The 12,854-nt window shown below is 43.1% G+C and overlaps 1 protein-coding gene across 4 annotated transcripts in view; it reads right to left on the bottom strand.

The window, feature by feature from the left end:
* Nucleotides 1–12,854, bottom strand: part of RPH3A (rabphilin 3A) — a 159,067-nt gene that overhangs the window by 51,578 nt on the left and 94,635 nt on the right. For all 4 annotated transcript variants that reach the window (XM_089775195.1, XM_089775197.1, XM_089775196.1 and 1 more), the window contains exons 4-6: nt 3,454–3,583; nt 2,376–2,462; nt 1,041–1,206 (exon numbers count right to left, since the gene is read on the bottom strand). In XM_089775195.1, the coding sequence (XP_089631321.1) occupies nt 1,041–1,206; nt 2,376–2,462; nt 3,454–3,583 (383 nt within the window). The remainder of the gene's footprint in view (nt 1–1,040; nt 1,207–2,375; nt 2,463–3,453; nt 3,584–12,854) is intronic.

Raw genomic sequence — 12,854 nt, 5'->3', positions numbered from 1 at the left:
GTCTTACTGTATGAATGCTCCTTTAGTTCTAACAGGCATTACAGCCCATTGATCTTCTTAACTGAATCCATGAGGGGCCAAAATTGTTTTGTTTGGGTTTATTTTAAATTGCTGCAATGCCAAGGATGCACAGGAATCCACTTTCCCTGCAATCATTTCAGTGAATCTGTCTTGTACTTACTGTAGCCATGTCTCGGATTACCTTAGAAAACCTTTACAATATTGCCCAGGGCCTTGGAGATCTTCCGGATGGAAGGTGCACAAGGGGTGAGTTTTAAGGGAGTAGGAATGGAGCCACCCAGCTACCTCCAATGGGGAAGGGAACCAAAAAACTACTGGCTGATCAGAAAACACGTCGGGGGCAAACACTCACTGTTGCAATGCCTCCTGCTGGGTACTCAGGGAATCAGCTCCCTGCCTCAGCGTGCCCTCTGTGGTCAGTGTCCCAGCCTCTATTACAGGTCTTCTGCTGGTTCACCTGGTGTCCCTGCTCACGGCACCCTTTCCTCCTAGGTCAGTGCCACTGCACTCTGGGATCCTACCCTTACAGGGGACCCCCAATTCCTCTACACCCACCTTGCCTCAGTGACCCAATGCCAGTCATCATCTAGCCCCTGCCTCAGGGGCAAACTGCCGTCTGAAATGGCCACTTCTCTTCGGCAGGGGGGTGTGGACCTGCTGCCTTCTTCTGCCTTGGCTGTTTCCCTGCAGCCATGATACTCTTAGGCCTTGCTTTAGGCACTGTAGCCTGGGAGTGAGGTCAGCCCAGGGCTCCGCAGCTCTGCCTGCCTTTCCTCAGCCTTGCTCTGTCTCAGGTGGCCTCCACCTTCCCTGACAGCCAGGTTCCTCCTACTCCTCAGCAAGAGCTAGGGTGTGTGTGTTCTCCTTCCCTCCAGGAGTCCTTATTTATACAGCCCTGGTAGGGCCCTAATTGACTAATATCTTCCTCAGCTGATGGCTCCACAGCCCCAGCCCTCTATTACCTCAGGCAGCATTAGAGCAACTGGAAATGAGACAGGAGGATAAAAATCGCCCCCTACCTCGGCCCAGAGTGCGGGAGTGAAGTTTCGGGTCCTGAGCAGGTGGCTCTGAGGAGACGGGTTCGCTGGAACCCTGGGGCGGCTTGGTCTTGCTGACGGGCATTGGCTGAGGCAGCACTTGCTTTGGCAAGCCCTTGAAGAACCAGGCCCCTGAACGCTTCCACACCTGGGAAAAGAGGCAGAGTATAAGGGACGCGCTTTGTCTACATGAGCATCCGTTTATCAATCTGGGTGGACCTGATCCACATTTCAGGATTAATCCGTTCTCAGGAACTGCTCCTTAGCTACATTCTGGCTGGGCAGCTCAGCCATCGAGAGTCCATTTGATGCCTACCCTCTGGTATATGGAAATGATTAACATGGTACCCAACGTGAGGTGGGTGGAGTTTCCTGAAAACCAGCCTTGAATTAACTCTCCTGCCAGCTTTGCACAGATTATTCTAGTGTTTTGCACTCAGCCGTTTTTTGATTCGCTCTCCAACTCACAAGCTGACTGGACTTGCCTCACCATGGTTCTGCATCTTGCACAATGACGTAAGCCCAGTGCAAACTGAGTGCAGAATCTTCCCAGCCCAGAATCGCAGCACCTTATGTCTGCTTGGCACTGGGACAAACAGCCTCACATGGTGTCTTCCAACCCTGAATTGGTGCCTTGCATTCCAGTCTTCCCAGAAGCATGGAGGACCAAGGCTCCCAGCTTCCACTCTCTTTGAACAGACATACACATCCAGAGCAACCAGTCAGAAAGGGAAAGTCTCCAAGTAAACAATTCTCTCAGCTTGTGAGCCATAATACAGGGCAAGTCAGTGGATGGGCTGATGGACATGAAACCCTCTCCAGAATAGATGAGCATTACAAGCAAAAGAGGTTAATTTCTCTAAGGGAAAGCAAGTCTTGTCCAACCTGCTTTATATTAAAAAAATTACCCTTATTTATACCGCGAGGGTCCTGCCAGCTAGGAGCTCTTCAGCTTTGAATGAGAGTTTGTCTATGGAGTCAGGGTGCAGAGAGAGAACAAAGCTAATTAACTCTCTGATTTCAATGGCTTGGGAAAGAAATTGGGCCAATATCTAATTAACACTGTTCCTTCTGGGATTGTTGGGACAAGCCTACTCAGAATGCATATTGTTTAAGCAGACAGCCACATAATGCTCCACATGGCAGGATGCTTAATATCAAGAAATGTTTAGTACACATATCATTAAAGCCCTGTCTTGCAAATGCTACCAATTCTGGAACCACCGAACAGCAGGAAACCCCAGACACAGGGTTTAACAAAAGCATTGCTGCAGCAGAAGAGAGGAAGTAAAACCAGCCAGCAGTACTAGCACTTACTTCTCTCTGCTCACTGCAGATCTTGCACAGCCAGATGGAATGAGGGCGGCTGTTGGTCGTCTCCACGCCGCAATTTGTGCAAACGTTCTACCAACAAAACAAAATCACACACTTATGGCAACACACGAGACTAAAGCACTGCAACAGAGCATGGCCAGAAAAGTCTTGGTGGGGAACAATAAAGGAACCCTGCTCTAGTTAAAGACTCACCATCATTCACCCTAGGAAGTGTGTTTGGATCTCATTGCAAAGGATCATAAATAAGTGATCAGTTAAGACTGAAACTTTGCCAGGAGTACTTCCCTTGCTGTGATGGGATGTTAGGGTGAGTCCAAAACAGATGGGCATTTTGTATAGCACATGTTCTGCTATGTCAAAGCACCACTAAAGACCATTGTTTCAGATTTAACTATAATAATTACAGTTAACACGTAATATGGCATTTTTGCCTTCAAAAATGGTTGAAAAATGATTTCTCATGAACTCTCACAAAGCCATGAGGACGGGGGTTTGTTTTACTGGGGTACAAAGTTTAAGACTGAGATTTGCAAAGCAGACCAGATTCAGACTAATGCTGGGAACTATATATATTTTTGAACTAAACATTTCCTCATGCCCCTGCAAAACAAAATGCAAATTTGAATCAAGCAACACATCTTGCAAATTTGAGATTGTCACTTTCTTTTTCCAAAACAAATCTCAATTTTAAAAAAAAAAGAATTTTTGTTCCAAAACTTACTTCAATTTTATTTTTTTTAATTTAAAACCTAAAAAACCCTCAAACCAAATGGAAAACAAAACACCATTCTACCCAAAACAATTTTCTCATCTTTTCAGCAATGAATGTGAACAAAAAAACCCTTGTTATTCTGCCGGATCTCATTTACACACATCATCCATTAGAGCTAATGTGAGTTGCATGTCTAAATCCCTCACTTGGCTTTCAGAAATCTCAAGCTATGTGATTTGCTCAAGATAACCGATGTCACAGCTATGGGAGAAGCCCAAACACACAAGTTAGAGGTTGTGCCATCAGTATTATCTGCTGTTCTCAAGTGCAGCCGAGGTAAGGACTCACCTTTTTGCAGTCCTCACATACTACACAAGCTGATCCCAGATGACCCAGTTGTTCTCCACACAGGATGCAGCGATTTACACCATCGCCGGCCACATTCCTGCGCATGTCCTCCAAGCGGTTCATGAGACGCCTGCACACAGAATATGACAGGGTAACACAGACATTTGTAGGAGAAAGAAAGAGCCTGAAGACTAGGCTGGTGTAAGGCCTGAAGCCTGAACCAAAGACAGCAAGAATTATAGTCTGAGTAACAGGCAGGCCCTGTCAAAAGCAAATGTTTCCCTGCAAGTCAGTGGCTGGGGCATGCACTCGGCACTAGCACTACTAAAACACACGGAACATGTAAATACATTCCAGAGCAGCATGGTACAAGGCACACCTAGCACATGATAAAATAATTTGACAAAAGTGATGAATAATGATATTTTGTCTGAAACATCAGGAGTAAAAGCACAACAGGTGGTCAGTAGGGATGCACTGTCTGATGTATCAGGAAGAAAATACAAGGGGAGGTAACACACCCATCATTAACACAGTAAGATATGTATCACAGATTGTTTCATCTCAGTCTATAAAAGTTGGGGCATCTCAAACTTAAGTTTTGGTCCATCCTAGGAAGTGGGAGCGTATCCCTATCACAAACTGATAAGGATCCATTGTCACAGGCATGCATTCATAGTATCCTTGTAGAGTCTGCCAAGTGCCATTTCTGTGCTTCATTAACAATAAACCTAACTCAGGTGCCTTCGTATCCTATCTGATTCTGTGATTCTTGGAAGCTCACTCAGTCTACTGTGCTGGCTACTTGCACCAAGCAAGCACAACATGCAGAAGGAGCACACGAACATGCACACAGCCAAATGGTTATCATTGAACTTAGCATGGTACTCGTCAGGACACCACACCTGTGACTTTTGACAACCGCAACATTCACAGTGTTGGCGAGCCCTGCTCTCATGGACACCACAGATAATTATTTTAGCCTTTGTTCAAGTGTTCCCTCAGTAGCAGTGCCTCCCACAGGATAACTCAACAAGAAGTCAGTGAGGAGAGAAAAGAAGGAGACTAGAAGGAAAGAAGAAACTTAAGGAGATTCGAAGGAGAAGAATGAAGAATGGGTATTGTCAAAGGTTGATGGTCTCAAGTTCACCCCTTAGGAGGGAAGCAGACACCTCACTTACCTCCCATGTCATTCTCCGGGCAACCACAATCCTGTGGTCTTTCTTGTTGGACTACACAGCCCTCTAGCGGTACCTTTGAGAGCATCCTCCCCATTTCAGGAGATATAAAGCTGTTCAAACAAAAGGAAAACACTACCCTGACCCCACCCTTTACCAAGAATATCCAGGATCTTTCACTTCCACTGTCCTGGAAAGCAATCAAGGACCTGTCAATGTCAATGGGAAGACACCCACAGATTTCCATGGGCTCTGGATTAAGCCTTAAAGTTGGTCATAAAGGGTCAATGTAACAATTGCCCAAAAGGCTCAGCACTGTCAGCACTGCATAATAGACCCAGTCCTAGACCACCCAGTAACTGTCTGATACATAGACAAGTGGTATGGCATACTTAGGCTTTGCAAAACTCAGTTGTTATTCTTTTTATAATATTGATGGATTATATTGAGACTTTTAAGCATTTTTTCTATTTTTATCAACTCATCTTCATAGGTGCACAAAATTATGGATTTCTGCATTCATTTTTATCTATTTAAATGTTCAGAGTTGTTGGAAATTATGGGGTCAGATATTAAATATTTAACAAGAGTAGATACTGATATTGATAAAGTTAAAGCTTTGTGTGTTAAAAGAAGTTGTGTTAAAAGAAGTTGTGTGTGTGTGCGCGCAAGTACATGAGATGAATAAAAATCTAATCTTTCCATGTCTAGTTATAGCCATACAGACTCATACAGTCTCATACAAGACAAAATGATCCTGTAGGCTGAACAAAGTAAAACAGAATTAGGAAATGTAAAAGTAATTAATACGTGAAGAAAATGTGTCACTTCCCACTCCCATTTCACCTGCAAATATTAAGAGATCTATAGCCATTAGTGTCCAATCTAATACATTCTAGGAAACTCTTGAGACACTCTTAGTAGGTAGCCAGTTTAAAATAAAGAAAAGAAAGTATTTCTTCACACAATGCAGTATCAACTTGTGGAACTTGTAGGCAGGGAACATAGTGAAGACCAAAAACATAACTGAATTTAAAAATGAATTAGAGAAGTTTAGAGGACAGGAACAGAAATTAGCCAAGGTGGGAATGGGACACAGCCCCATACTTCAAGTGTCCCTAAACCTCCAATTGCCAGAAGATGGGACCAGATGACAGGGGATGGGTCACTTAAAATTTCCCTGGACTGTTCATTCCCACTAAAGCATCTGGCACAGGCCACTGTCAGAAGACTCCTGGACTAGATGGGCCATTGGTCTGATCCACTGTGGCTGGGTTTATGTTCTTAAAATACAGAAAATAATATAAAAACAGTATAGCCAGGGCTCGACAAATAATACAATCTAATCGCCTGTGGCGAGTAGATTGTAACCCGGAAGAGCCAGGTTCGGGCGATCTGAGCGGTTTGGCGAGCTCTGAGTATAGCTATGTGAATTCTATGCAGTAGCTCCAGTAAATATTTTTAGGTGTTCAGGCAGATTCCCCTTGAGTGTGTGGTCACCTTTTCTACATTGGCTTTACCCATGGATTCTGGAGAATGAGTTTTTCAGCAGGCGTATTTACTCAGGCCACTTCTTCACTCCATGGAAGATCACTCAGGGGCGACCCGTGACCCTAGGCAGACTAGGCGGTTGCCTAGGGTGCCACTGGTCCGGGCGCCCGATGATGACATCACAGCCATTGACGGCCTTGCAGGTAGGGGCGCCGATCGTACCTTCTGCCTGGGGTGCCAGCTGCTACAGCCGGCCTCGGGCCGCTCCTGTCAACACTGCCACGATCAATATTCTGGCGTTCGCTTTAGCAAGTCTAGTTAAGATTCACTAAATCAAACTCAGATGGCTCCCCCACTAGCATCCAGTACTCCTTTTCTTGCCCGCAGTCAGGGAAGCCAATGGGAATGCTTCCATCTTCCTGCTGTAGGGATGCCACCAAACTCAGCTTAAGGAAAGCCAACTCCAGCTATGTATTCTATGTAGCTGGAGTTGCATACTGTAAGATGAGCTGCTCGGTCCAGCTTAAACCTAGCCTCAGACAGCCAATGTTAAGCAAATATTGCTGAATAACCAAGCTTCAGACTTGGAACTGAAAGTATTCACAGTGGGCCCCCAAGTCTAAGAACTATGATGATCCATTCACAGATCAAAAAACACACCTTGCAATTTATGCTTCCAATCAAAGCAACTCATGGCGGAAATGCTGAATTTTCATAAACTGCTGAGGAATCAGTGGTGGCCAAACAGTATGAAGTATTTGGCCAATCAAAGCAAAAAAACAAAAAGAATCATATTGCGCTGAGTTATTCCAGAGCTAGCAAACACTAATGTACAGTGCATTAATTGTATCTGCAAGCTCCCAGCACCCAAACTTAGAGTGGTTTGGGGAAATGTATATAGCGATACTCTACTCTACTGGTTCCCAGCTAGGGGTCTTGGTCCCCTGGGGGGCTACTTACAAGTTATAGCAGGCCTGCTATACAGGGTCAGAACTTTTGGATGTAGGAAAAAAATCCAGTAATGATAGCACACAATTATATAGCATATGGGAGGGTAGAGACTCCAAGAAAAAGGTTGAGAACCCCACTCCACTCCAAATGCATCCACCTCTGTTTTCATTGAAACAAGAGGCAGTGGTGAGTCAAATGGGTATAGCTGACATTGTAGGGAACTGAGCAAAGTGCCCCAAGCCAAAGCATTGTGTGTTCTTATCCTGGCTCTCTTATTGTCTTTCTGTGTGATCTTGGACAAGTCATTTCTCTCTCAGTTTCCCCACCCCTAGAGAAAGGAGGCTAACACTTCTGTCCCTATCCGTCCGCAAGGCCATGAAGATTAATCTTTGTCAAGCACTTAGAATATGTACAGTTCTAGACAAATAAACACCGTTCCTCAAAATGGCAATACTATTTCCTTAAAATCTGTGTCCATTAGTCATGGTCACAGCCTGCTTGGCATTTAGCCAAAACCCATCAGGTTTTGTTTGTTTGTGTGTGTGTGTTTTTTTCCCCTACAGTAGGCCAGGAACAGAATTTGTGTTCCCTGCAAAATGCCAGCATTTCAGGAGGGAAGGGAAATCATTCCAACTTGAAAAAAAAGCCAAATTTCTTTACTTTCCTATTAAACTAGACTTCCAAAAAATGTGAATCCAGGGCCTTCAGATTATGTTGTTTGAATAGTGTTCAGATTCATTTTGTTTCAGCTTTTATATCATATTTAAAATATTATACATCATGTTTAATACATTTGTGAAATATAAATGTTGAAACAAAATTACTTAAAAGAGCGCTGTCAAAATGAAATATTTTGACTACGTCCTATTGAAAGATTTAATCAAAAATCAACATGTCCCCACCATGTTTCAATTCCAACAAGCTGCACTTTTCTATGGAAATCTTTGGTCTAACATTTTTTTGAGTGGCTGTAGTTTCAGTCTGTGAAAAGGACACAGGGTGAAGGCCTTCATGTATTTTTGCGGATGGAATGTGATGCATTAATGCCTTCTTTAATTTTCTAAGAACCATGTAAATATTTTACTCTGCTGCAATTGTTAGTCTTTTGAGTAAAATGCAAAAAGCCCACCAAAGCCTGCAAACCCATCTGCTCAGTGTGCGGGTGAATAGACAACTAGCAACTTCTCAAAAAAACCTAACAGCTGAACAGTGGGTTGTACCCACGAAAGCTCATGATACCACCTACATGTTTTGTTACTCTTTAAGACTATTCATTGTTTTTTAAGCTAAATAGCAGTTTGCTCACGAAAGGCACAACAGCACGAAAGGCTTGAGTGATAAATGGTACAACTGGTTAAATTACAAGTCAACCAGCTAAAACTGGCAGAATCTAAAATGCATTATTTATTCTATTCAAAGGGGTAAGAGAAAGAGAGAGCTCCTTACTTGAGAAATTTTCAGGAAAAAAAAATCAAGCCCTGAAGGGGCTTTATACACTCCCATTACAGGATGACCCAAATCTGACACAGCAGCTAAAACAGCATCCATTAGAAAAAAGAACACAACGTTTTCCCCCCATGTCTTATGACAGTTTCAGATTTATGACAGTCACACGGACCACACTTTCAAACCATTTACACCTTATATGATCCCTAAATTTAAATGTGTCAAACCTTGACAAGATCTTACTGCATTTTGTGAATTTCACCCTTAAATTGCATGCTAGTCACACAGCGGAGCCCAAAAACGTTTGCAAGAGGTTTTCTATGTACTACATAAAGACTATGTAAGTACTTGATAATGGAATAAGCAGCCTTATTTAGTAGGAAGTAGAAAATATATTGTATGAACCATAATAAAATGGCTTGGTACAGGGCCGGATCCAGAGCTGATTGACTTTTGTGGGAGGCTTTCCAAAATGCTGAGGCATTGTTCAGTGGGTTTTTATTAGGGATGCTACCAGGTCAAGTTTGACCCCAAATTCAGGTATCTTAAAAAAAAAAAAAAAAAAAAAAACAGGAAGTAAAATCCTGGTCCCTTTGAAATCAATGGCAAAATTCTCATTCAGTTCAAGAATTCAACCACAGGTTTTTACTGTACTTGATGACAATAGAAACGTTTCTGGTTTTAAAGAGGGGGAGGGAATGAGTTTTTTTAAATATACAACCCTTCATAGAGAGGGCATTTCTGCAATAAATGCTGCAGGAGTACTGTGCTAGATCAGGGGAAGGAGAAAATGAATGACCAGAAAATGACTATCCGCAAAACTGAAACAGACCAACCTATTTGCCTTGTCAAAAAGCAAACAATCCACATACAAGCTGAAAATTCAAGTCAGAGATTTTAATTCTTTCAGTTTGCATGATCTAAATCATCAGCAATGCAAGCAAGGCATCTTTGAAAAAGGAATTCTGATTTTAAACCTGACAATACTTTCCAAGAGGAATAAAATGAGTGAATGATTATCAGTATCTGGTCCGAGTTGGGGGGTTGCCAACTTTCTCCTTTACTTTTTACATTAAACCTATTTTCTAGCATAATTCCCTCTTTTGCCTCATTCCTAAAGCAAGCTACTATCTGTTCCTTTCTTTGGTCCATACTCAGTACACTGGAGGTTGTTAATCCACAATTCTATTCTAGACATTATTTCAGCTGTCGGACCTGGTGATGCAGGGAAATCATTCCTGAACTTACCTCTATAGATTTAAGATTTCATGGGGAAATACATTGAGTTACAAACACTAAGAGTCCCATTGATTTGAATAGACACTGGATTAGGCCCTTGCTATTTAGGCCAGAATGAAGATCATTCCAATAATATTTTTAATAAGACAAAGTTGGCTGCTCTCAAAATACTCCATAATTAAATGTCTAGCCTATCGTATACTACAATGTCTATCCTATGCCCCACCTTACCGTCCGGGTGCCCCTTATCCCTCCGGCCTCGTTGCCGACTCGACCCCAACCCGACCCGGGTATAATTTACAGAGAAACGGTCTATCTGAACAGGCATTGGAGCATATTACGGAAATGGACAAATCTGGGAATATCATTGTCTAAAGAGTGTATGGCGCTATCATTAGATTGCTGATTATGTCCCTAGATAAACCAGGCTAGCTCTACACTAGGGAATAAGTTCGAATTAAGGTATGCAACTCCAGCTATGTTAATTGCATAGCTGAAGACAAAGCATCTTAAATTTCTTTTTGGCCCCATCCACGCAGCAGGAGGTCGATAGGAACACATTCGCCCTTTGACTTCCCTCACTCCTTGGAGGAGCAGGACTACCAGCGCCGACAGGAACACCCTCTTAGTTGGAATTAGTGGGTCTTCATAAGACCTGCTAAATTGAACCCCAAAAGATAGACTGTGGCAGCTTCGATATTCTCTGTAGTGCAAACTTGGCAGCTGGTGTGGCTTCTAAATTACTCTCCCACAGATTGCATGCTACCACTGCTAACCCACGAGTAGCTTCAAAAATTCACACCTTATGTTTTATGGAATTGTGTGGAGAGGTTTTGTCTTGTGTGAGGTTTTGGCAAAATGTCTATCTTCACAGCAAAAATATCTGAAAGTACAGATTCTCACATGCTTTTATAATGACAAGCCAGTTATTCTAGAAAATGAGCCTATTTCCACTGAGCAAATCTGCATGTCCAAACACAGCTCTTTTGTAGAAAGGTAAACGTTGCAAAACCAAAACAAAAAATCCTTTCATAGAATCATAGAACTGGAAGGGGCCTCAAGAGGTCATCAAGTGCAATGCCCTGCCCTAAGGGCAGGACCAAGCCTGACAGATGTCTAGACCATCCCTGACAGATGTCTATCCAAGCTGCTCTGAAATATCTCCAGCGATGGGGATTCCACATTCTCCTGGGCAATTTATTCCAGTGTTTAATCACCCTAACAATTAGGAAGTTTTTTCTAATGTCCACCCTAAACTTCCTGAATTTGGCTATAAATGTTTTGCAAAACCTCCACTCGTCATAGGAAGCGTCTTCATAAAGAAAAAGAACCTATTTTATTAAGAGTGTAAAAATATAACAATTTTGTGTACACACCCACAGATTATAGGAGTACTTTAAAACAAACATTTACCTTACTCCTATATCTTCTCAGAAGATAATGCTGCAGCAAGGATTTTATACCTCAAAGGTTTTCTTTTCACGATTTACCACCCCATCAGTGTTTCCTGTAAGCTGTGCATTTGGGCAACGATCCAGGAGAGATTCCAATCCCACCCAGCTGATTACCAGAGCATGCACATCTGTCCATAGTTGGCAGCATGTGTTTCTATTGGTGGTGTATGTCTGCACGTGCCTTGGTGCGCATAACAAAATTTATTCTGCACACTGTTGGAAAAATGAGAGGTAACATTGCCCTCCATCCATATCTAAACATGCATACACACCTGTCTTTGGAGCAAGGATATTAAATTGAGGCCTGAGACCCGTCTCCAATGATCATCCAGGCTAGAAATTAAAGATCCCCTGGGAATCGTTTAGAAGGAATACACCAGGTTCTAATGTGCAAAGCTGTGTGCAATTGCAAACTGACTGTGGCCGAGTACATGACTAATGAATTTGCCATGCAGCAATTGCACTATTAGCACCTAACTCCTAGGACTTGGGGGAACTTTTTGGTCTTAAAGTGCTATAGAAAATCAGATTCCGTTCCATTCCTATACCTTTTTATTGGGCAAGGGAGACAATTTACCTCCCTATCAGATCCAGAGTAATTTGGGGACCCCCAGACAATGGCACACCCTTAGGTAGCTCTTTAGTCGTCCCTCCCTTTAAACTTCCTTGGTCCCATTGCTTTGCCTTCCCTCGCTTTTGCTGTACCTGCTCCCCCTGATGCAGTTTGCCCTCCTCCTCTAAAAGCAGTTCACACCCCATCTCTTTCCCCCTGCCTACAGCTAGGGCTCTGTCACAAGTTTTCCTTCCCATCCCTTACCAGTCCTCCGTGCTTCTCCTTCTACCACTTCCATCTCTTTACACCAACTTCTGATTTTATCTGCTCTGCGTTGTGAGGCAATGGCAAGGGAGGCACGCGATAATGATATTGCTTTAGATTGTATTCTACATGGAACACAAAGGTTTGGTTCTCATCAAATTACGTTCGCCTCCATTCTGAGGTCTAGTTACTTTAGGCTAAGGACTGGCTCAGTTTTGCTACTGCACTCAGGTACATGGCATGTGGACACTCGCACACCACTGTAACTCTGGCTTTCTGTGATTTCATTTGCCCCAGTTAAATAACTTGGCTTATCGACACACTGGACCCCGGTATGAGAACAAGTTCTTATCTGTATATTGAGTGCTAATAAAACCCTCAGTTCTTCATCTCTAAAAGAAGGGTGAGAGCAGGCCAGCCAGCTGTGTTGTGGGGATAACTACATTAACGACTGTATGGTGCCTGGACATTGCAGCAACAGGTCCATACAGATATTACAGGGAAATCAGAATGAAATTTTAACCACAGAAAGGTGGAGTTACCCAGTCTGCTAAAGGAGGAACACTGCAGAGCCTACCCCATCCACATGAGTGAAGAAAAGTGCATTACAAGCCACTTACATTATCCTCTGCTCAGCTGTGGCCAGATGCCATTTTGTAAGCCAGAGACGGATCATGACAGACAGCAAGAAAGAGACCAAGGATATTCAGCTCCTAGCTGTGGCATGAGGACAAGTGGCATGTAAGCCACACACAAGGGTATGTTATTGATTCAAATTTAATTACTGGGATCAAAAGGTCCATGTACTCCTGACTGGAATAAACC

The sequence above is a fragment of the Pelodiscus sinensis genome, chromosome Z (genome assembly GCF_052426305.1).
Source record: "Pelodiscus sinensis isolate ZL-2025 chromosome Z, ASM5242630v1, whole genome shotgun sequence".
Lineage (NCBI taxonomy): Eukaryota > Metazoa > Chordata > Testudines > Trionychidae > Pelodiscus > Pelodiscus sinensis.
This window is presented reverse-complemented; position numbering and strand designations above follow the sequence as displayed.